Here is a 26,720-nt window from a genome sequence, read left to right as displayed (position 1 = left end):
TTCCAGGCAGATTTGTAACATTTTCTGTTGATTGGAAATTTTTAATTACTGCCCTGATGGTTGAAATGGGAATTTTGACAGCTCTAACTCTTTACTTAAAGCCACTTCACTAATTTGTGAAGCTCAATCATCTTTTGCTGCACATCAGATATATTCATTGGTTTTTCTCATTGTGATGGATGATTAAGGGAATTTGGGCTTTGTTTTCCCTCCTCTTTATATTTCTGTGAAACAGGAAACAATTGCTGGATAATTTCATGTTCATAGTCACCCTGGAGTGTTCAAAACTGTGAACATGAATGGGAATTAACTTCATAGATTTTTTTTTCTCATAAGAATTTCTAGGGGTGCCAATAATTGTGTCCAACGTGTATTTGAGAAAATAATTTATGACTGTGTATATATAACAAAAACATAAACATTTTAACTAAAATTCAAATGAAAATATAACAATAAACCCGGATTCAAAATATTTTCAATTATAATAGTAAACCAGTGATACTAATACCTTAACTTTTAAAGCACTAAAATGTTTTGTAATTAATATTATCATAAGGGACATTAGGATGCTTTGTCAACCACTATGAGGAAACAGAGCTTTAAAAATACTATAAATGGCTTATCAGTATTAAAAGGCTTTATTAACATGAGACTTACTCAGCAGCTGGTGGGGCAGAACCTGCAGACTTCTCTTCATGGTATCATGTGGTCCGGCTCCTCCTCCACAGTGCTCATGGTTCTCTACAGGACAAAGGATAGTCGGGAGTTAATCATAATCTGATTATCATGCTATTGCATTCCTGAACTTTTAATGAACTTTAAGAACATAATCAACTTAGGTATTTTTAATTAAATAGGGTCATGATTTTTACATGTGAGGCAACCATCCCAACATAGCAGGATCAGCTCAACCCTATCTGTGGAATGTGGAATAACTATAGATGACGCACAATATAATTCATACACTGAATTAAATAATTGATCTGGCTCCAGAATCAAATCACTGGGGTTGCTTTGGAAATTAGTGAGGGTGCTCTAATCTTAATAACATATATAAATAGGCCTAAATTTGTGCCATTCACGTCTATGGTGCAAAAAGCACTCCTTTATAATCACTAAAAAGCTGTCACTCATGTACATTTCATTGAAAATGAAAATTAAACACTTTAGATGCAATAAATAAATGGTTTAGCTCTGAAAATAATAAATAGCACAAGCTGAAATGTATGTGATCTGTCATTACAATTCTAGCATTATTCCCCTGTGTTCAGGCATTTGACATGAGCCAACAGTTTCACAGCCTCAGGAAACTGTCACGCTGCTGAATGCAAATGGACACGGACACATTTCTCTCAAGAGATAAGTGTCTATGAATGTGTGTGTGCTTTTCTGTTTGTGATTGTCAAGGTGTCAAAATCGTCACTCTCTCATCTTGTCCTTGGGGTACTGTGACCGAACCCCATCCCACCGCACAAGACATATTGAGTCGATAAAGTATGTGAAATGAGATTTGAGCCCCCTTGGGTGAGAGGAAGTCTGAATCACACACTAATCTAAAAGTCTCGCCAACACAACCACACTGGCCGTGATACACTGAGCAGCATTGATTCCTTTCCGTAATCTTTTCATTAAGAGCTGCCCGTCTTTCATAAGTGCTGGATCAAATCGAGACATTTCTCAAGTAGAAACCAAACCTAAAAAGCTTTTGATCAATGCTTACATTTATATCACAATTTTATATATGTATATATGTATATATATATATATATATATATATATATATATATATATATATATATATATATATGCAAAAGGGTCAAATTGACTAACAGTCGTGACACATTTTTGTGTTTTTAAAAAGTGTCATTTTTAATACTTTTACTTATCATGGAGATAATATATGTTTTAAACATATACTTAAGTGCAAAATGAATGTAATGTTTTGGACATTTAACGGCATGTTAATTGCAATTAAATGAAAATTTACAGGGTTTTTTGACCCACTTCACGGGATACTCCACCCAAAAATGAAAATTTTGTCATTAATCACTTACCCCCATGTCGTTCCAAACCTGTAAGCTTTGTTCGTCTTTGGAACACAATTTCAAGATATTTTGGATGAAAACCGGGAGTTTTGTGACTGTCCCATTAACTGCCAAGTAACTTACACTGTCGAGGTCCAGAAAAGTATGAAAGACATTGTCCGAATTGTCCATCTACCATCAATGGTTGGACCGTAACATTATACTTTTTGTACATGAAGAAAACGAAAATAATACATTTATTACTGTTATTAACATTACGGTTGAACCCTGGTGGCAGAGGGACTATTCTGATAATGCCTTTCATACTTTGAACGAAGCTTTTACAGGTTTGGATCGACATGGAGGTAAGTGATTAATTAACAACATTTTCATTTTGGTGTGGAGTAACCCTTCAAGAGGGATGTAAGTACATCTTTACATGTAATTTCATAATTACTTCTATTCAAATATTTAATGTGTATTTCCAAATGTGCAGTCAAATATATGGTAAATAATTTATGCTTAACGTATTATGGTAAATCATTTATGGTAAAAGGTAGAAGTACTTTAAATTGAAACGTTATCATTTTTGTTAATTATTATAGTGTGCACTTTAGAAGTTTACTTAATTATGAAACAGTGACAAAATTTTACTCTCTCTAAGTACACTTACAGTAAGTGGCATTTTATTTCATTAATATTACATTATCTGCAATGCGCTAGCAGTCAAAGGTTTTTGAACAGTAAGTGTTTTTTAAAGAATTCTCTTCTGCTCTTCTGCTTTATTTTTTTTATTTCTCCTATCAAACTGTATAATTTCTCAATGCAATTAACAATCAGGGACGAATTATTATCTATTAATAGCCTGTACCTGTACAATAGACAAGAGATTATAAACCTGTTTCTCATTATGTTCATTTCATCTCATTACTGTTCAACACAGCCAGCTGAAAAAAATCAACCACTGAGCTGTTTGACTTCTCAGTCAATACAAATCATGACATCTCAATCAATAGACCCACACAGCTCTTTGTGCTTTTGTGTGTGTGCGCAGTAGTCTCTGCATCGTCCTCAAGGCACCTGTGAGAATATCTGCAATGATTCATGACACGCGTGTGAGTTTGTGTAGGAAGAAAGTCCATTTGTGAGTCATGCCCACCTGCGCCGGGAGGTCAAGAGACACGAGCGCCTTTTCTCTGACAACAGAGATGAGGTCAGTAGAGTAAAACCTACAAGCACAAGACAAATCGAGAGGCCATGAAATGAACGCGTAGGCCAAACAAGTAAATCCTGAAAATAGGTGGCAAACAAACCAATATGTAGCTCTGTGTAAATTTTAGGTAGCATGCAGTGACGCTTGTACTTCTTTTCTAACAAACCACTGCAAGGCAGCTGGCACACACAGAGACCCTGCTTCAGTCACCATGGCAACCCTAACAGAAAATTATATTTAAATCTCATCACAGCGACAACTGTGAGAACAATACAGAGAAAATCAAACTTGACTTGGAGATATTAGCCACGTGCTCTTTGAGCCCTTGAGCCAACAGACTGAAAAAAAAAAAAAAAAGTCAATTTTTTTCCCAAGGCAATGTTTGTTTTACGTTAATGATGATGGTTTGCTGACGTCCCGGGTTAGTTTTGAGACAGAACCTAAATTGTCTGTTTGGAAGGACAAGGTCTTTGAGATAAGGCAAGGTCAGCTGAGATGGTGTAGTGAAATAAAGCTGTCAGTGGATCCCCTCAGGCCACAGCTGACAGGAATAAGAATGCTTCTATCTTTATGCTTTATGTTTCTTTTACAAAGTTAGACTCCCAATGCTGGAGGTGGAGAAACCGGCACATCTGCTTTAGTCTAAATCATCAGTTTTGAGTAGGGATGTAACGATTCACTCGTTTTATCGATGCATTGATTACAAACCCTGACGATGTAAATGCATCGATCTTAAAACATGTTTTTTGAATCTTGAATCGCCGATTTTGGACAGTAATCGATTTAAAATGATAAGAATCAAATGAATCACGATTTCTATAGTGATTCAATGCTTTCAAAATATATACACATTAAAATAATACAAGCGCAAATTAATGGAGACCTTGAACAGTGTTCGTGTACTCACACCTATCCTTCTAGCACTCCACTTTTTACTGGCTGTGATTGTCACATGATTACGGTCACATTCCATTCGTCTCACTGACGCAATTTCTGAGCAGCTGATGTGTGATCTCTCCCCAGGACTCGTGGCCAGTAATGCTAAAGTGAAGTAGTTTTACTTTTCAGTGGCTCTCGGCAGCTATCGATATTATCGTCGATATTGTACACAGCTGCGTATTTATTGCATGGACGGAGCAGAAATGTAAGTGTCTACGCACAGTTCTATTAAATGATGAATGTGTTTTAGCAATATTGTTGAACCGAATGTATAAGGGAAACTTAAATAACCACAGCATTAACAACAACTTTGAATAAGAGCGCAAGGTTTATCTGATAATCAGATGTATGAAAGTAGCTTTCGTTGCTTTAGCATACAAACATTGGGGGTGTTTTAGAGCTGTAAAGTAAACCTGACAGGTTTCGGCCTGAACCTGACAAGTACATTTTGATTGACAGCTTTTTAAAGGTCCTGTTCTTCATGATCCCATGTTTCAAACTTTAGTTAGTGTGTAATGTTGTTTTTAGAGTATAAATAATATCTGTAAAATTCGAGTTGAGATGTTTTATTTAACAGAATTCACCTACATCGAACGACCAGTTTGGACTACATCCCTCTACTTCCTGCAGTAATGACGTCACTAAAACAGTTTTTTGACTAACCTCTGCCCACAGGAATACACAAAAAGGGGGCGTGGTCTTGTTGCGCTCCGTCAGAGAAGGAGGAAGAGTTTGTGGTTGTCACCATGTCGTTGAAACGCTGTAATTTTCTTCTCGGAGTCCAATCACCTTTGTTTGGCCTTCCAGGGACGCTGTACTTAGGGATCAATGGTTACAATTGATGTTTATCTCGGTTCCCGAAAATTATAATCCACATGTAAAACTATGTGCAGCACATTTTGCTGAGGACAGCTTCCTCAATCTTAATCAGTTTAATGCCGGATTCGCACTAAGATTATTCTTGAAAGATGGAGCAGTTCCCTCTTTGTCTGGAGAAGGCGATGTTTGTGGACCACAACTGGTAAGTGTACTTTATTATTTAAGTTGGTGCGTTTAACAGTTTCTGTAACTTATTACACAAAGGGCAATGCTGTTTAGCTTTGTTAACTAGATGTTAGGGCTGTGAAAAAAAACGAATGCGATTTTCATGCGCATCTCGTTAGCCCACTTGCTTCTCAAAACGAGCCCAATCGCGTTACCAGGAGGGCAGCGCGTGCTCAGCTGCTGTCGAATCACAACACAGGAACTGCTGGCACAATCACAACTAGTTACGTATTTCTGAAGGAGGGACTTTATAGAACAAGGAAGTCATCAGCCCGTTTTTGTAACTGTGAAAACAGCGGTATACAGACAGGTGAATTGTGTGAAAAATACTGTGTTTTTTACACGCGAAACATGAACACATGTTATATTGCACACTGTAAACACAATCAAAGCATCAAAAAAGCGTGAAAAACGGGACCTTTAAAATTGTATCATGTATAGCCTACTATGAATTAATTTAATTTGTATATTAATAATGTTTAATTTTGTAGTTGGCTCAGGATCAGCTTATAAACTTCATGGATGTTGAAGTTTATCATTACTCCTCCATCATCTTTGTTTAATAGCCATTATTCACTCATTATACTCATTATAAACATGGTCAAAACTTTTCCACACCTCAGACTTTGCTTTAGTTGCTGTTGCAACAAAAACATAATCACCAGAGGCAAGCCTCCATTACACCTACTCAGCATCCATTTCTGCAAACCGGAGCGCAAGCCCGAGCCCAGCCCGAGCCTGCGTAAAATTATATAAATTAAGCCCAAACCCGACCCATCCCGTCGGGGTCCAACAGCTTTCTGTCCCTCCATTGAAAACATATGTACGGTATACTGTCCATGTCCAGAAAGGTAATAAAAACATCTTCAAAGTAGTCCATGTGACATCAGAGGGTCAGTTAGAATTTTTTGAAGCATCGAAAATACATTTTGATCCAAAAATAGCAAAAACTACGACTTTATTCAGCATCATCTTCTCTTCCGGGTCTGTTGTGAGCGGGTTCAAAACACTGCAGTTTAGTGATATCCAGTTTGCGAACGAATCATTCGTTATAACGAGTTCACTAAATCAAACTGAATCGTTTGAAACAGTTCGCGTCTCCAATTTGTATTAATCCACAAATGACTTAAGCTGTTAACTTTTTTAATGTGGCTGACACTCCCTCTGAGTTAAAACAAACCAATATCCAGGAGTAATTCATTTACTCAAACAGTACACTGACTGGACGGCTAAGAAGAGAGTACTGAAGATGAACACCAAGCCAAGCCAGATAACGAACGAACAATTGACACATTCTCGAGTCAAGAACCTTTTCTGTCAGACGCGTCTGATTTGAGAACCGAGGAGCTGATGATACTGCGCATGTGTGATTCAGTGTGAAGCAGACCGACACACAGAGCATCTGAACTGAACTGATTCTTTTGATGATTGATTCTGAACTGATTCTGTGCTCATGTTATGAGCGTGGGTAAACCGAAGGCTTGAATCAAGGGCAATCATCGCAAATGACGTCATTACATCGAGCACAAAAGAACCGCTTAACTGTTTTCTTCAACTGATTTATTGAATCGAACTGTCCGGAAGAATCAGTTTGCGGAAAAGAACCGAACTTCCCATCACTACTGATGATCCTAAAACCGATGCAACCGGTTCTTGACTCGAGAACGAGTCAATATTTCGTTCGTTATCTGGCTCGGCTCGGTGTTCATCTTCAGTTCTCTCTTCACAGCAGTTCAGTCAGTGTACATATAAAGTGTATTATAGTGTATTATAAAAATGTAGGTTTTTTATCATGCACATTCAAGTCTATCTTCAAAAATGTGAGTGATGGTTTTAAGAAAACAACTTCATCAATTTGACAACACACACGCTGCAAATGCTCACAACACAACCAAATAAGCAACACACTGCAAATAAAATAATTGTTTTGGTTATGTTGTGAGTATTTACAACGAGTATCTTTATTTGTTTGCGTTGTGAGCATTTGCAGCACCTGTTGTCAAAATGATGAAGGTGTGGTTGTGCAAAGGCTGCAGTGTCATTTGCCTTTAAATTGCCCTTGCCTTTAAAGCATTAAAATAATCCTGTGAATATACTTAAAAAATGCAGAATCTAATAATTATAATCTATTCTAATCTAATTTAATTTAATCTGTGATTTAAATCGGAGTGAATCATTCTAAATTTGCAAAAATCGTTCTTGAATCGAATCGATACCTTATGAATTGTTAATTGAATCGCTGTCTACTCAAAGATTCACAGCCCTAGTTTTGAGCTTAAATAGAAGTTTGTGAAATCCATGTATTGGCAGCAAAAAAATAAATAAAAATAAATTAAAAAAAAATAATAATAATAAATTAACATGATTTCTACTTTTATTTTGACGAAAAGTCCATTGTTATTTCTGTTTCAATGGTTTCATTTTCAGTTTCCTTCAATGGTTTTCTGATACCATTGTGTTGTTGTAGCACTATGTAAATACTGCAGTACTTGAATATATATTTATACCAAGTGTAAATTATGAATAAAATATGACTGGTGCATGGACTGATATGTGCACCTTTAAAGCAATATTAATTGCGTTGATTTAAGCATCTGCGAAATGCGTAAATCTAAATGAACTGTACATTTCACAGACAAATGAGGTCTTAACAGGCAACATAAAACATAATTTGCAACAAAATTAAGTCTTTAAAGACAACAAGAGACAGCATTCAATACATATTTCAATTATTATCCAGGATGAAGTAATTAATTCCTATCGTTTAAATCAGACTTTGAAATTAGAAGTTAATATTATATTTCCTTGCCTACACTTCCTGTGGTGGGAAAGTTATTATATTTCCAATAAATATTTTTAAAACATTTTTTTTAAATAACATGCACTATTGACGAGCATAATAACTGAGAAAATAAAGAGGGTCAAGTTTTATTTAATTTTAATTAAACTGTACGACACAGTACATGAAGTCGTGAGAGCATTTGGAAACTCAATAACAGTATGGGCTTGTTCTCTGTAAGGTCAAAGCAACTCTCTCATGATATCATGTTTACTATAATCAAGTTGATTGACTGGGAATATTGACTGTACTCACTCACTAATTAGTTTACAAGGACTCATTAATCCAATTAAACCTGGACCACTCTCACATTCACCATGTACTGGATGACATCATTTCCTCTGGGCTAAACAAGAAAACAAGGTCCTGTATGTGTAAGATAAGATTGTTCGACAAGCGTTGCTACTTTAAGAGAAGAAACAGGGTCTGAGCTCCTGAAAATACTTTTTGCAAATACTTTAAATAATACAATTACAATCATAATGGATATTAGCAAACGGCAACTGGTGGTCATTTTTTTTCTGTTAAAGAAAATATTTATAGCCTGATTGAAACTTAAACTAAATTAAAATTCAGGATAAGGTTTAAAGTATCCCAAGAGGGTTATAAAGTGGCCTGATGAGGGTTTGTAGTTTTGATGATTGTTTCTCTGATGGTTATTAGCATGCAGCACATGTGTTTCCTGTTTCTGTGTTCAAAAGGCACATCATGGCAGCAATCAAGCATGTGGAATGGCACACAAGCTCCAGTTTCTCTGATAACCCAGCAGTGACCTCTCAGAACATATTCAAACAGATGTTTGACATTTCATGTGTCATATCCTCGCTCTCAGGCCATGAGAAAAGGTCATGAAAAATGACTGACTCACCTCCCTAATGCAAGATAATATATTACCAATATATATAATCAGTAAGGAAAAAATCTCCAAAGGCATACTATGAAAGAAATGTATTTTTCTTGAACTTTTCATATCGTCTCTCCCTAGTCCATGAAGATAATTCCTTTAAACTAGGATGCAAAAATGGTTTCCAAACTAATGTTAAAATCAAGTACATATGGTAAGATGATAATTATTTTCATGGACTGAAATTTCTATTGTACTTTGCCTAATAATAAAAATAATATTAAAAATAAAATTTTAAATGCAACAAATGAATTTAGGCCTCATAACTTGACAAAGTATGACATTTTTTGTATTTTTATTAAAATATTTATTTTTAAATTAGCAAAAAAACTACAATTAACAGTTGTATGAAATGATCACTGTGTTTTTAAAAAGTAACCAGCCAATACCAATATAAACATTTGGAGAAAAAAATCCTTGTGCAAGGCTTTATTTATTTGATAAAAATACTGTAAAAACAATAATGTTGTGAAATATTATTACAATTTAAAATAACAGTTTTTTTCTCTTGTTCTCTTAAGATTTATTTTAAAATGTAATGTATTCCTGTAACGGCAAAGCTGAATTTTCAGCATCTTTACTCCAGTCTTAGGTGTCACATGATCCTTCAGAAATCAATCTAATGTGATTTCAAGGAGCATTTCTTATTTTTATTGATACTGAATAGAATTATGCTGATTAATATTTTTGGTGAAGCTGTAATCATTTTTTTTTTCAGGCATCTTTAATAAACAAAAAGTTTAAAAACTAATTAAAAACACCTGTTTGTTTAAAATGAAAGTATTTTGTAACATTATAAATGTCTTTACTGTCTCTTTTGATCAACTGAATGCATCCTCGCTGAATAAAAGTATTCATTTCTATAAAAAAATCTTACAGACATCGTACCTTCTAATGTTAATGTGTTTATATTCACATTTTACAATAATCTAATGATATCCTCATAATAATGACCACATAACAATCTTCACCATCATCAGTTTTCAGTACCTTAGACGACCTGATTCAATAAAAGCCCCATGTTCCAATCTATGTCCTGAGATAAAAAATGAATATGTAAAAATGAATCATCACCAAGCTAGACAATAACACCTCCCCTCCGAGCAGCACTGTGTGGATACTTCTGCAGAATCACGACCCTGGCGGCACGATGAATTGCAGCTGCTGCGTCACTCTCTCCGGCCCCCGGGAGACGTGTAATCAATCAGCGCTGCAGCTACATGGGCCGTCACAGCTGCAAGGCTCTGCACCAGGCCATTAAAAGTGCATTACCTTCCCAGCATGCCTTTCTCGTCCCCCATGAGGAAGGCGACAAAACCCGTCACCTCTTCCTCTGGTTCAGAGTCAGATTTTCAAACAGCACACAAAGCCAAAGGGGCTTCTTAAAATGATGTCACTTCATAACACGCACAGCACAACAGCACATTTAGCTCAGTGATTAAGCGCTAAATGAAACGTGAAAGATGTTGTCTTAACAATGTCAGTTCACTTTTGAAAAACTAACTTTCAGTCAAGATAATCTGCTTAGGGTAAGGCTGGGTAGATGTCATTTAATGTCACAAAAAAAAAAAAAAATACACTGCAATAATTATTTCTGCCTGAAAATAAATATGAAGGTCTTTGATCATTGTGAATGTCTTTCATTAAAAAAAAAAAAAAAAAAAAAAAAAAATATATATATATATATATATATATATATATATATATATATATATATATATATATATATATATATATATATATATATATATAATTTATTTTTTTTATTATATTTTGGAATGCTGTTTTTTCTTGTGGATAGTTTGAAAAATCACATAAATAAATAAAGAGACTTGTATATACATAATATAGTTAGTAAAAGATTCTTATTATCTTTATCAGCCAAAATGTACATTTTGGTACATCTTTAAAATTAATATAACAGATAGTTCAGATTCTACATTCTGACTGAATAAGCAACATACACACAGCAGACATAAGCTGAATTCTGGTGCTCGACAAATATAAACAACTAACCACCTAGCCTAGGTCGAGAACATTGACCCAGCTTTTAATAGCATGTGGAGAGGTCTTGGGTAAATAATTTGCTTCTAAAATTGAAGTCCTTGGAAACGGAGGCATTTGAAACCGTTCAGAAACAGAAGGTTTGAGCAGTATGTGTGTCACGAAGCATGGCACATGAAAAGGTGCATGAGTAGGTGTATAAATGAGTGTGGGCTCTTTTTTCTATGTGCATGTGTGTGTAGATGATGGATGTGCCAACACAAAAGTAATTCTGGAGGATCAGAGAACTCGTGGGTTTTGATACTGTGTAGGTGAAACAGCCCAGACGCTTTCACTAAGAGGGAAATGGGTCGAATGAGTCTCCAATGGCTGATCCATTCACTCAGAATGTAATATACTGTACTATACTAAAGAATAAGGTGAATGAAATCACTTATAGAGTTGAAAACAGGCCAGACAATCATAGTTTTTGAAAATATAAAATGCTACAAACACGTCAACTGATATATTGATATATATCAAAATGTGCCAATAATACTAATTTTACAATAAAAAATATTTTTAAAATGGTATAGTAATACTGGCACAAGCAATAAATTGGTCAACCACTGGTCGTAATTTTATAGCATTTTTAAAGATTTTTTCTTTGGTTAATTAGTGTTTGTTAGTGGGACTTTTATTTTGATAGTACTGAGAACATCCGATTGCAGATGCACATAAGCTCCCATTCACTGTCTTCATTTAACAGTTCTGTTCAATTGAAATGGAAATGCTGAAATACTTTATTTTAAGTAAAATGTTAATGTAAATTACTGTATATGTGTTACATGTATGTCCTACACATACACATACTGAACAATAAAACTTATGTCAGTTAGCGTTTGCCATTAGGTTGCTAGGCTAACTAGCTCCACAAGTATCCCTGCACAACAATCTGTAATTGTAGAAAAGAAACCACACAATACGATCGGTTAGCCCAAAACTATCATGCGACTTCAATAAAATAAGATAAAATAAGAGCTGTAGCAGAGTATGGTGTGAGAGAGAGGCACGGCAAGCCATAAACAGATTGAGTGAGATGCTGACAGCGCGAGTGGATACACACTGACAGACTGTCACCTACTCCGTGGTGCCTCTTACAAGATTAGCTTAGCTGGTGTGTGGCTATAACTGACAGGGCAACTGTGAGACAAAGTCTGGATATTAAGACAGCTATATGGTGAATTATGTCTCTGTTCGCCTCATTTTATTTTCTCAAATGTGTTTCACATCCATCACACACAGAAACATATGACATCTAAACTTATTCCATGTTTAGACTGACTTCTTGGATTGTCTTGCTTCACAAGTTTTAGCCTTGCTGTAACTCTAGGAGAGGAAATCTATAGTCATACGGTTTATTTTGTATTTAAATATCTACATTATATCAGCTCCTTTTTTAATGTTTAATTTCATGTACAGTCCAACCTTTGAGAACAAGAACCAAATATGTATTTAAAAAATATATATTATATTTTTAACTGAGCATCAATATCTAGTTTATTATATTACATTAAATCTAGTTTATATATTAATTGTATATTTACATGCATAAACAGTTATTTTAACATTTGATTAAAAGAGGCTTGTCACAAAACTACAGACATTTTACTGTTGCCGTCAAGACCATCAGATTTAATTAGAGAGAAAATAGTTGTTTTTGGCTCAATGCTGGACCAAAATCATTAAGAAGAACCAAGTTGAAACTTCCAAACATGAAGAACTGAGATAATAGGTAACAAAGGGTCTAGTGATTTTGAGTAATGAAAAAGAAAACTTAACAATAAATGAGTGGAAATGTCATACTACCTCCCATTTTTCTCTTAAGCAACCATGCATTTACAGTAGAACTAGACTGCTTGTGCATAATGTTTCTCAACTGGTGGGTCGCGACTCAAAAGTGGGTGGCAAGACCCCGCTCTGAGTGGGTCGTAGAGTGTACAGTCAAACAAACAACATCAACACCAAAAAACGTAATTCTAAGCGTTTTTCTAATGTTTATTTTATTTATTTATTTGGTAACACTTTAGAATAAGGTTCCATTAGTTAATGTTAGTTAATGTATTAATTAACATGAACAAACAATGAATAATACATTTATTACTGTATTTATTCATCTTCGTTAATGTTAGTTAATGAAAATGCAGTTATTCATTGTTAGTTCATGGTAATTCACAGTGCATTAACTAATGTTAACAAGCACAACCTTTGATTTAAATAATGCATTAGTAAATGTTGAAATTAACATGAACTAAGACTTATAAATGATGTAGAAGGATTGTTCTTGCTTAGTTCATGTTAACAAAAGTAGTTAACTAACATTAACTAATGGAACCTTATTCTAAAGTGTTACCATTTATTTTTTATGCAAGACTTTAATTTTGAAATGCGTGCGTGAGAGCTGCTGGCACTTTTGTCAGATGCATTTTAAGTAAAGATTGCCAGAGAAAAACATGCTTTCCTGGTTCAGTATCAGAGGAAATGTTGTCAGGAATGCACTCTTCAATTGCAGCGGTGCACTCTTAAAGCACAATACAAACTATGAGCATGGAATGTGTGAAATAAAACTAAAGTACCAATAAATCACATAACTGGTACTGCATGTGTTAGCTGGGAAGTACTTGCACTATTTTTTTTAAATTTAGGTGTACGTTAAGTGAAGGGGGATGATATTTGTGTGTGTGTCTCAATTTTTGTGAAATACATTTTCTTATATATAATCAGGTTCATGCAAATGTTGTCATGTTGACCAAGAGAAAGTTGCTTGGTTTGAAAGAGAGTTCTTTATGAGCTGTGCTTTAAACTTCATTACACTACTCTACTTTTTTTTTTTAATACAAATTTTACTCCCAAATGGTTTTGCCCAATCCATTGCTAAGCCTTTTATAGACTGAAGATAGAACGAAGTATCAGAAGATAACACTACCAAATAGGCCTACATACAGAAAGATCCCTTTGGATCACATGAGAGACTTCTTCTAAAATCTACAGTAGCTAACAGTGGTGTTATTCATGATCCACTTTAATCACAGAAGGGATTTCTTATAGAAGACAGCCTCTAAAGAGCCCACAGGCACATTAAAAATAAACGTACAATAAAGGAAGATAAGATAAAGGGATGCTTTCCCAAGAGTGACGGAGGTGGATCGTTTACAATGCACAGTAGTTTTTCAGTCCTCTTTGTCCAGACTTGCAGAATATCATTTAAATACACAATATGAAACCATTCATAGATATACTAATTATGCATGCTGAAAAGAACAAGTACCCAAAGGGAAAAATAGCACAAATGAGCTTTAATATATCAGTTTTGCCTTAACCTTTTTGGACTTTTTGTCAACAGCTCCTATTTCTCGTGTCTCTTCTAGAGTTTCTGATTTACCGTGCTTAGATTTGTCAAGATATTAAAGTCTGCAATCACAAGACATTGAGATTTCTTATCAAATTTCAAGCCATTAATGTTATGCGGTGCATTATTTGTATTGCATTATTAGAGTTAATAAGTGTTTCGAACTATGATGTATTATATTATTGTTTTATGAATTATGAATTTATAACAACCCATTACCACTGATAGTTTTTTCTTGTACACATTTATCAATAGTTCTGGCCCTAAATGCCATGCTTAACCAGTGCAAAACAGGATTGTTCTCTGATAACACCAATGGGGCATTTGGCCTGTTTGTGTTTGTTCAGTCAGTACATGTTCAATAAATGCTCAGTGAGGGACATTGTCGGATTTGCATTTGACCTCTGAGGGAACTGACAATGGTGGCTGGGTCTGTTGAATTGTTCTAGCATATATATACTGACAAATATTGTTCTTTGGCCTTACGCCTGAGGTGTATTTAGTTGATATGTGCTGATTTAAGCATCCATAAATCGCCTCAAATAGCAACATATTTCAAAGGGACATTATGTGCACTCTCAAAGCTTCCCAAAACATAGTTTCTTCAAAATACCTCACATCCAACTTGATGTTTTAGTAGCGTTTGGCAACCACACCCTCTTGGATCGCTGTTGCCTTTTATCAAAACACTTCATATCCTCTTTCATCATTACTCTGACACCAGAGAGATCTTAAACACTACAACATTTTAGAATGAATAGCTCAGAAATTTCGGTAGCACTTTATTTTACAGCCCTGTTCCTCATGTACATACTATGTACTTATTATAGTAATTACAAAAACTATGTAATAACTACATACTAATGCTGAACCTACCCCTAAACCTAACCCTACCCCATGTAGTTACCTTGTGTTACCAGAACTTTCTTAGATAAATACACTGTAAGTACACTGTCTATAAGTTCATGTTAGTACATGTACTGTAAAATAAAGTGCAACCGAAATTTCTCTCAATCCTCAGCGTTGTAGCTTCTCACAACCTACACTATCATGATATTAAACATTAAAAAGTATGTTACCGTTCAGACCATCATGAAAGTTGTAATAGCAAAAGATTCTTGTGTTAGGTTTTGAACGATTTGTGCAGAAAAACATAGACGTTTTAATCTTCGATGTCATTATGGACAAGACTAAATGAGACTTCCATGTAACCTGAAATTCAGTGCAGGCAGCCATTCTCAACAAAGACAGCTGTCACACTTTTCCCACTCTTTCCTCTTGTCTATCACAGAATACCTAAGGGAATTGGGACTGCCAGACATCATTCAGTGTGAGTGTTTCTGTCTACTAACTGAATGACTGTCTTAAAAAAATAAATAAAATAATAATAATAATAATAAACAACATATTTCATAGCTCTTTGGTTTTAAATAGGGCTGTCAGATTATAATCAAAGTAACTGCACAATATGCAGATTAATTAATCACAACTAATTGCATATATCATTATTTAGATAACACTTTACCATAAAGCCCCATTAGTTAACATTAACAATGAATGCCACATTTGATACAGTATTCATTTATCCTATGTAGATTGATGAAGTAGCCCGAATAGCAGGTGGACTGGGCAGTATTAAAATTTAACTCTCAGAAAATGTCATTTAAAAAATACCTTATTATGGAAGGTATACCAAAGGGTTGATTATTTGCAGCAACTTTAAATCAGATCACACTGACTAAATGTTTTAAACTGACAGGTCATAGTTTTGATTTGAATCTACACCGCAGGTCCGAGACAGCATTAAAGAACTACAGGTATTTCTATCAAAAATAAAAACTCATAATGTGAATAAGCCAATGTTTGTGCTGTATGGATATCTTTTACAATTACACAGTCTAATTGAGCTGAGCAAACCTAGAACTAAATCCAAATTGGAAATCAGCATCACCGTGCTTAGAAGCGCGAGACACAATCCAGCAAGGAGGTAATATTTCGTCCAATGACAGTTCAGCATCTGGGCTGAGCTCTGTCGCAACTGGCTGCTGGACCAAAGCAGATGTACTCGCAGCCCCAGATACACACCGCAGCTAGGTTCCAAGGCATTCTGGGTACATGGAGATAAACAGTGTGGTGACCTGACACAGCACTGTGAAGCTAATAGCAGGGGTGCTGTCAACATATTAGTCCTCCCACATCCCAGCAAGAAACACACCAACACAGAGAAACATCCCTCTGAACACACTTCTTCCTGCCAGACAGTCAAATACATAAACACTGTCACACAAAAATGTCACTATGCCTGTTTAGTTTGAATTTTTGGATTATTGTGATTTACTGTTAAATTAATTAACTGTGTATGGTAAACCTGCTACTTACTATTAGTCAGCTTTTCAAATCCCTAGCGTTAAATATGTTTTTGATTGCTTCCACTGTCTTCATCTGTAAGTCGCTTTGGATAAAAGCGTCTGCTAAATGAATAAATGTAAATGTAAATATTAAACTTTGCCACATGACTTGTCCTGTAATGTTTGTAGGCTACTACAAATATGAATTATTATTCAAATCGTGCAGCCTAATGAGTAGAGGTGTCCATTTACTTTATTTGCCGTGAAAACAAACTAATGACTCTTGCTTGAAAGATAATAAAATATGTGGGGGGGAAACCCTACAGTATAGATTTGCCCTGAAGGAGGGATCCAAGCCATGCTGAAGGACAGACAATGAAAGAGACTTTCGACTTTTGGCTAGTAAGAAACTACCTAGCAGCCACCTAGAACACACACCAAGCTACCACCCTAGAAAGTAGAAACCACAAAGAACACCAAGCAACCACCAGAACACCCTATAACAACCGAGTAACAACACAGAGGACCCTAACAACCACAAAGAACACCAACAAACCACCCAGAATACCCTAGCAAACACCTATAAACCATAGAGCACCCACCAGGCAATCACATAAAAACACCCAGCACACTGTAGCAACCACCTAGAAACCAAAGAAAACACCCAATCAACTACCTAGACACCAAGAACATCATGCAATCAGATAACAACCACCTATAAACTAAAGACAACACCAAACAACTACCTAAAAAAACACATAACAACATGCAAAGAACTACTCAGAACACCTTAGCAACCACAATAAAGTACAAACTGAACTGAAACTGTAACACTAGCTAGCTAGCGTCCACTGCCGTGGTGAGATTTACATGAACAACACCACTCAAAATTGTACATTTATTAATTTTCAGAATGATACACTGGGTAGTTGCTATCAGCACCATTGTCTTTAATTTTAAGATACAATTTTTTAAATGAAATGCATTAATTCTTAATGCTGAAGCATTTCAACATTTGGCTGAACATAATGTTTACTCGACAAGCATCTTGGCAAAAATGTATCCAGGGAAAGCATGTGTCTGGTTCTGCTTGTATCAAAGGGTTAACTGGTCCTGCAAAATGCAATAAACCCTTAACAACCTTTCGGCGTTTACAAGCTCACCCCATAACAGACATTTGGGGGCACTTCATTTACACCAATATCGTTGACTTGATTGCAAATGATTGCACAGATACTATTTAAACTGAACTGAGATGATGACATCACTGAATTCATCGATACATTATTGACACACTGTTTTCCTAATTAATGTTGTTCAGTTGACTTTGAAGCAATCTTTTTTGTTTAAAGCGTTATATAAATAAAGGCGACTTGATTTGACTTGACTAACATTGTTTGGGAGGCAGACACACTCTTGCTGTTTAAATCTAGATTAAAGACCCATCTCTTTAACCTGGCTTACACATAACACACTAATACGCTTCTAATATCCAAATCCGGATTTTTAGGCTGCATTAATTAGGTCAACTGGAACCGGGAACACTTCCCATAACACACAATGTAGTTGATACATCATTAGAAGAATGGCATCTACAGGTATGCTAATATTAGACTGTTTCTCTCTTTTTCCGAGGTCACCGTAGCCACCAGATCTAGTCTGTATCCAGATCAGATCGTCACTGCAGTCACCCAGATCCAGCCCAGATGGTGGATGACCTCTACAGTCCTGAAAGACAGCGGAGACCAGGACAACTAGATGAGCCCCAGATACAGATACCCTGTAAAGACCTCGTCTCAAACGACCACCAGGACAAGACCACAGGAAACACATGATTCTTCTCCACAATCTGACTTTGCTGCAGCCTGGAATTGAACTACTGGTTTCGTCTGGTCAGAGGAGAACTGGCCCCCCAACTGAGCCTGGTTTCTCCCAAGGTTTTTTTTCTCCATTCTGTCATCGATGTAGTTTTGGTTCCTTGCTGCTGTCGCCTCTGGCTTGCTTAGTTGGGGTCACTTCATCTACAGCGATATCGCTGACTTGATTGCAAATGATTGCACAGACACTGTTTAAACTGTACAGAGATGACATCACTGATTAAATGATGAACCTCATTTTGCATTGTCATTTTGCATTATTGACACTGTTTTCCTAATTAATGTAGTTCAGTTTCTTTTATATAATTCTTTTTATTGCTGATAAATTTGCAAAGATGTTACAAAAATATGTTTTTCTTTTTTGGTTTGTGATGTATGGAGTGCAGATTTTTTTTTTTTTTAAGTAGCTTAACATAATGCTGCAACATAAAAATACAATAAAATAAAATAATAATAATAATTAAAAAAACGTGAAAAGGGTTATGAATACTTTTTATAGGCACTGTAAATGGGCTGAAATATACTAATCCAGGAGGTGATTTTTGGCTGTAAAAGAAACTGAAGAGAGACTAAGAAGAAATCATTTTAACACTAGCAGCTATATTCTTTTAACCCACTGGGAGATAATATTTCCTATCCTGTAATTAGCAGTGTTTTATGATTGGTTATGATTGGTTCTTTTACTAATGACTTAATATCATCTATTCATATTGAATATGCACTTATGCAATCTTTTAAGCCTTGGGCCAACATACTGTAACAGAATATCAAATTAAACATAATTACATGCAAGACTAAATAAAAATTGCTCACTTGATAATGCAAAAACATGAATCCAAAAACAGTCGATTAATAAATATAATCAGCTATAATTTGCAAACAAGATAAAGCAACTAATAATAAATAATGTGTCTCAACTTACTGTAATTATGAGAAGAGAACTCAGAGATTCTACTCTGAGCTGTTCACATTCTCATCGTTGGTTTCTATGGTTACTCACATAATGCCAAAAAGGATCCATGTGGATTTTTTGTTCTGATAACAGGATAATCTCATCGCTACATTAGTTCACCTCTAAACACTTACAACGTCCTGAATCTTCAGAGCAAGAGCATTACTCAAGAACAGACGCAGATGGTACAAGTGAGTGTATCGCAGGAAAAGCAGCACTCATTACAGAGCTTGCTAATTTTACCTCTTGACGCACATTATGATATGCTGACAATAGCAGGAATGGAGGCTGCCGAAGAGAGGATGTGTTGTGGTGTATTTCGTGCATTGTAAGGGGCTACCTTACGCTCTACGTTAAGAAGCCAAAGGACGCAGCTGCAGAAATGAGAGTGTGTGTGCTGAAAAAGATGAGGGCACTGAGGAATAACTACTGATGATCTATAAAACAAACAGGAACGAGTAAGAAAAAGTTAAAGGAGTATTGTTAAGTATGGTGGAGGAGAAAACGGTTTACACAAAAAGTTTACAAAACCATGTGCGTTTCACTCGGTCATTGTTATTCTATCCTCCTGTAACACAAAGCTAATGGAATACTGTAAAACACTGCAATATATGTGTGCATGTCACTGGCCCTGATGGCAGTCATGACCTTTCCCTGTACAAACAGTGGTAGATACATCATGGCCATGACATTTCAATGTAGAGCAGACCGGGCAACTTCATTAGATAACAGCACTGGACACTAGGAGCCACGGCAGCTGCTGAATCAGGTTCTCTGGGGATTGGGTCAAATTTACCCTGCAACACGTAATAAAAGGGCACATGTGATTCATATCAGTGCTTATTACTGTGTGTCTGTGTGTGTGTGTGTGTGTGTGTGTGTGTGGAGAGAGAGAGAGACAGATAACTGCTTGTTTCGTTGAGAAGTTTATGAATAGTTGTTATTTAGAGGGATGATTAAAGCTATTGGGCGGATCCATGGGGAGGTTCAGCTCTGTGACTGGTCTTAGTGTTATTTAGTCAGCTATTACAGGGCATTTAGAGAGAGGATTTAAAAAAATGTTTAAGACTGAGACATAAATAAACAAAGCTGGATATATAAAGGACGTCAAATTTATCTTTCAGTCATATACCCTTTTAAAGTATAAATGTAATAAATGTAATAAAGTGTATTATATTTGAAAGAACTCTCTTATACTCATAAAAGTGGCATTTATTGAAAATGCAGTATACGTTTAAATTAAATTACTCTTTTTCCATTTGAAGATATTTTAACATTTCATTTATTCTTGTGATTCCTGTTATTACTTAGAATTAAAAAAAACAAAAAAAAACAATACTGACCCCAAACTTTAAAGTGGTTTATTAGAACTAAACTGCGATTTTCAAAGGCCAAACAAACACTTGTCTATTAGAAAGTCCATGTATTTTGCCAGCAAATATTATATTCTGCAAATATGATTAACATAAATGAGAATATTTTAACAATAGCCAGAAGTAATGGACTGTGATTGACCGCAGAACAAGTAGTAGGAAATTTCTTAACTAAATTAAATTGACGTTTGGACAACAGATGACGTTGTTGAATGCAAAACAAATTAGTTAGCTTCAGAATTAGTTAGGATTCAAATTAGTTAGGATTCTGGAATTAACTTTAGAGCTTCAGCTCAGGGATACTAATAAACAGATAAAGGTTCAATCAGTGTGTTCATTTCAGAAGAATGAAACAGTGTTTGTTTTTTGTTTTTTTTTTGTAGCAAGCCTTGCTGGTTAACACACAATATAACACTCAAATTGCCATCCTCAACAAAACATAAATCCACGAGCACAGTGAATGTCCTCCCTTAAAATCCCAAAGCAAAGCCTTAATTATCATTTCAATCTTTGTTATCTGGCTAAAAAAATAAAATAAAAATATATGGGTGTGAGGGCCCACACTCTCATTATGACATCATCAAATCTGGGTCCTAAAACAAAGCAACACTAAAGACTGTGTGGGCCCGGATTTGTGTCTGCAGTCCAGACTGTTGTTATTAAACATCTTTAGCGTGGATTAATGTCAAATCCAGAACATCAATCTGACACCTCCGCAAGATGCTTATCGCACAAATAATGAAGCAATCAACATGACCACTCAGCCTGTTAATTAATCAAATGCTAGCCTGGTCACTAGGGATGCTCTATAGCAAAAAATGTATGGTGGGGGAGGGGGTACAAATCAGTTTTTTTTTTTCTTTTTTTTTTTTTTTCATATGGCTTCAACAAAGACAGCTGTTTAATTACACAAAAGATGGAGTGCTCTGGCAAGCACCCATCAGTCACAGCTGAATTAATGAATAGGTAAAGAGTGACAGAGCATGGAGGGGCATGCTATGCTAACATAGCTTTAGCTCACTCGTGATCACACCACATAATCACTGTTTAATAATGGGATTGAACTAACCAAAGATACTAACAGTGTAGAAGCCACAGAGATTATAAAATCAACAATGTAGCATGAGGCTAAACTTATACACTTAATAGCCCCAAGAGATAGTCGTCTTTGAAGGTGCCATATGCAAAAATTGAGGTAAAAATATCAAAAAAATTACCTACACGCATCAAAAGAATGAGAAGAAATAAGGGCGATGATGTCATAAAAAAAAATGTCAAGTTATAGTGCTGCAGAGATATCAACCATTACTAGCCCCGGCCCGACAGGTGTCATAATACCAGTTTCGGCCATGGGAGGCGGTATGCGGGCAACATAAGTACAGCCCACTACTTCATTTCAGTTCAGGGAAGAGAGCGGAAGGATGACTAAAGCCCTTGGCAAGAGACCGCCACCCGCTACAGGGAAACAACCGGGCTCAGAATCACAAATCAAATCCGATAAGAAAAGGAGCCGAACCAGAGTAAACATCGGCACTGCTTTCAATCGCTGGAGACAACGGATGGACCTGAAAGAAATGAGGTTCGACTCCGAACTTGCAACATTTCTTTTGGATTGGTAAGTTAGATGCTGTTAGTATTTCGCTAGAAGTTTGTTTTATATGTTTGTGTATTTTCTTTCGGGAAGTTATAACATGGAAATGCATCGAAGGCTGTTCGATAAACGTGCTAATGTTAACAATGGCTAACCGTAAATGCGTTTGGTAATTAGCTAGCTATAACTTACCCATTTATTTATATCATAACTAACCTGCTCTGTCTAGTCTGTTGGTCTCTGTGTCCTCTTTGCTTCATAGTTTTTCTGTGCGTGAGAAAATTGATGTGTGGCGTGAAAGCGTGTGAAAAGTCAATTGCATGTGTCTCACGGTGAATGCTTGAGAGTTGGCAGCTCTGGTTACGTTGGTTGGCGCTAGCTTGGTCAACATCAGCTGTCTGATGTTGACCAATGATGTTGACAGAATGCTGTCTGTCAAATTAATTTAATTCAAATAATGTGTATATACAACTCAAAATGTAATATGAACAAAACGAATAGGAACATATTCACTGGTAAAGGTGAAGGGGAGTAGCTTGAAGATGTCATGTTTCAAAATCACTTGACATCACCCAACGTTCCTCTGGAGGCAAAACGTCCTCTTAGGCTTTGGCTATGGCTCTAGGGTTGTTGTGAAAGTAGCGGTGGAGCATGCCGTTTCTTGTTTGTTACTCTAGAGTAGACCAATTCACTTTATTGAAGCATACTGCCCCCATCTGGTATGGAATGTGGAGTATGACTTGATTTTTTTTGCCAGACATGACAGATGGCACCTTTAAAGCTTAATCGGTAACTTTTGACACTCCAGCGGTTAATAAACAGAAATGCTTGCGTCTTGCGGAAGAACATTGTATATATGCTCCCTTCGAATTAGAATCATGGCAGAATATCCTGTGATGTCCACTTCACAGGCCACTTATGATCAAATAGAACAAATGTTGGAAGTTATAAGAGATACATCCAAAACGTGAAGAATGAAGAGTGGAATTATTTGATATAATCAATTGTTTGATATCAACTTTACATAGCTACAACTTTAATCATTAGAATACATTTTTCACCAAAGCATTATCACTTTTCACTTTTGCTGAGACATTTCTGACGTGAATTACAGCCTTTTACATGGAGGAAGAATGTGTTGTCCGATATGACAGATTGCAGCAGAGTGAGGCGAGCAGAGCGAAATCAGCCAGAGAAAAACTCTGCCAGACAGAATGAATGTCAATGGCTTCGCTCTGCTCTGTTTATGGATGGTCTAGTTAAATGTCAAAAGCTTTACCCTAGAGAGTCTATCCTCACTCCAGACTGGTACCGAATTTGTGAGCACCTCACTTTCCCTCTGTCTGTCTGTTTTACAACCGATGTTTCACATCCCATCCAATTTCTGAAGCTTCTCAGTGTATCTACCCTTTATAATTTCTTAAGTCTTAAGTGTTATAGTTTCAAAAATGTTCCAAAAATGCACATTTTTTTTTATGGCCAAGTATATTCAGCTACTATACAGTATACATTTTTATATAAATCATTTTCAGTGTACCTTGCATGGTTATGGGAATGATATAGAACACATTTTAAGACTTTTAAAGTTAATACAAAGAATAATAATAATAAAAAAAAACAAAAACAGGAAATTTTTTACATTTAAACATTGAAATTTTTATTAGACTACTTAAAGTTATGTTTATGTAAACAATATTAAATATATGTTTTAGTCTTTAATATATTTTGTATTTACAACATATCCCTGCTACATTTACAGAAATGGCTTTTAGAGATTTAGTACAGGCAGAGAGCTCAATGACTAAATGTCAACTTCAAAAAGAAAAGAAAAATGCCTTCACAATCAAATTCAGCACATTAGCAACAAATGGCTCAATTCCATCTAAAATAAACATCGATTCAACTGTTTGTGGCCCTTATTGATGGTCCCTTATCTGCAGTGTCTTGGCACTGACAAAGCAAATTCTGCAAACGCTTTAAACTGTTTTATGACTCTTCCCAAACCAAAAGAAAATGCTAAGTCATCTCTTTTCTTTTGAAGGAGTCACCATTCAGGAGAGCTGAGTCGTTAGCATAGGCTGAGCTCCAAAATGCCTGACGAAATGAATGAACCGAGGGAAACGTAACAAGGGAAATGTAGCATAAACTCATATTTATAATTCATGTAACAGAAAGAAACTGAGGTATATCGAATAAGATCTTTGAACAGGGATCCTGAGGCTCAATGAAATCATTAGTTGCATACTTGTGTAAGATTGTGCAATGGTGAAAAACATAAGAGTGTCAGCCATGAATCAGTGTGTTTTCCAACCAAAGCTTAATGCTGAGTTATCACTGTAAGTGACGAGTAGTTTAGCTAGGGTGGCCATATGCACCGTTCATACGGGACACGTCCCAGCCAGGATTTTAATAATGTCTAAAATATCCAGAGCCCCTTTCACACTGCCATTCCGGCAAATACAGGGGTAAAGTGTTCCTGCAATTGTTCCCGGGCCGCTAGATTTCGCACTTTCACACTGCCAGTGATGACCCGGTATATGTGTGTGCTTTCACACACAACCCTTGAAGATCCCGTAAAGACACGTGACATCAGCGTGTGACGTGTAATGTACGAGTTGAAAACGCTAGGCACGTTATACTTTCACTGAAGCAAGCAAACGATCTTTGCGTCAGCGCGGAAAGTGAGGAACTAACTGATCTCTGCTTCATTACAGTTTGCACATATGTTTTCGTCCCGAACGTTGATCTTCTTTCAAAACAGCCGGTAAAAGAGTCGCCCGATAACACGCATCATGACTTCGATACGGAATTAGATCTGCCTTTTGTTCACACAGCACTCGTCCCGGGTCGAACCCCACAATGTTACTAGGTCCCCGACCCGGGTTCAATGTGGTAATCAATCCCGGGCCGTGGTTGCTTTCACACAGAAGGCGACCCGGCAATGTTCCGGAAATATTGCGGGTCCGACGTGCAGTGTGAAAGGGGTGTCCTATTTGCTCTGTGTAGGTCGATCGTTGTGTAACATTCATGAGAGCTATAAAGAGCAGAGCAGACGGCTCCTTATGCTTTCGAATCGTTTGTTCGTTCGATTGACTTGAAGCATTGTAGCGCACTTTTGTATTATTTTTGGAATTGTGCGCAGCGTCGCTTCAAGTCAGTCGAACGAACAAACATGTGCGCATATTTGCATCGCTTTGATCTTTCCCTCTAGATCTCACCTTCTCACACGCAGCCCCACGATTGGTCGATTATGTACAATACCTGTTATTGGTCAAACTGCTCTGGATGTTTTAGGCAATATTAAAATCCTGCCCCGGGACGTGTTTAGCACATGCATGCAGTCATCTATATCAATCTCTTTCATCTGCATCTCCTGATTTTAATAACTCTTTGAAATAATATATATGTGTACTGATTCAAAATAGCTACAATATGATTCAAACCACTAAAAATCCAGCATTCTTTAAATCTCATCATAAGTGCTTCACTGTATCCATGGTGATGCAGTTAGTACAGACAGATCTGCTCACACATGAACCTACAGTTTCTCATTGCCGGTGTGGAAGTGTTATTTATTATAGTCAGCAGCCCAGCATATGGAAATTCATTTTCTCACCTGACATTCCTCTCTCTATCTTATTCAATATTAATGCCATCTCACATTACCAGCCAGGTTTACCGTATCCAATAAAAAGACAGCTTTCTTAGACTCATAAACACATAATCATACAGCTGCATACTCACAAACAGAATGAACAAGAGAATGAGAAAGAGAGAACAAGAAAATCAGTACAAAAGAAAAATGAATAAGTAAAATATATCAAAACAGAACAGATTTTAGTGGGAAATAGATTAGTGCAGCCTAGCAGTTAAAGATTTGGGCTGCTTACTGAAAGGTCTTAGGTTTAAACCCATTCCGAGGGTTGATTCATGAACTATTACCATTTTGCCGTTGTGCAGGACACTTGCAGCATGAAATGGAAGTACCACTGTATTGTGGCTGGCCAGAGTATCGCCATGTTCGTAAGGTGCTTTATGTTTAAATGTATAATGTTTAGCAATTTTTGTTGCCCGTTTTATCATCCAAAAGATGTAAACCCCTTTTAAATAAGTAAAAAATTAAATAATATAAAATAAAAACTGCAGAATGAGTAACACATCAAAGTTTAATATTGAGGAGTTTGTTCAAATCACTAACCCACTGTATAAGCAATAGTGATGATA

General features: G+C 36.1%; 1 protein-coding gene across 1 annotated transcript in view; it reads right to left on the bottom strand.

Annotated features, from left to right (window-relative positions):
* Nucleotides 1-26,720, bottom strand: part of LOC113066109 (transmembrane protein 108-like) — a 52,738-nt gene that overhangs the window by 19,837 nt on the left and 6,181 nt on the right. Inside the window, exon 3 of the mRNA XM_026237757.1 lies at nucleotides 658-741. Coding sequence (XP_026093542.1) covers nucleotides 658-697 — 40 coding nt within the window. The 5' untranslated portion in view covers nucleotides 698-741. The remainder of the gene's footprint in view (nucleotides 1-657; nucleotides 742-26,720) is intronic.

This window comes from Carassius auratus, chromosome 49, assembly GCF_003368295.1.
Source record: "Carassius auratus strain Wakin chromosome 49, ASM336829v1, whole genome shotgun sequence".
In the NCBI taxonomy this organism is placed as follows: domain Eukaryota; kingdom Metazoa; phylum Chordata; class Actinopteri; order Cypriniformes; family Cyprinidae; genus Carassius; species Carassius auratus.
Note: the sequence above shows the minus strand (reverse complement) of the source record. Positions and strands in the feature narration are given on the sequence as shown.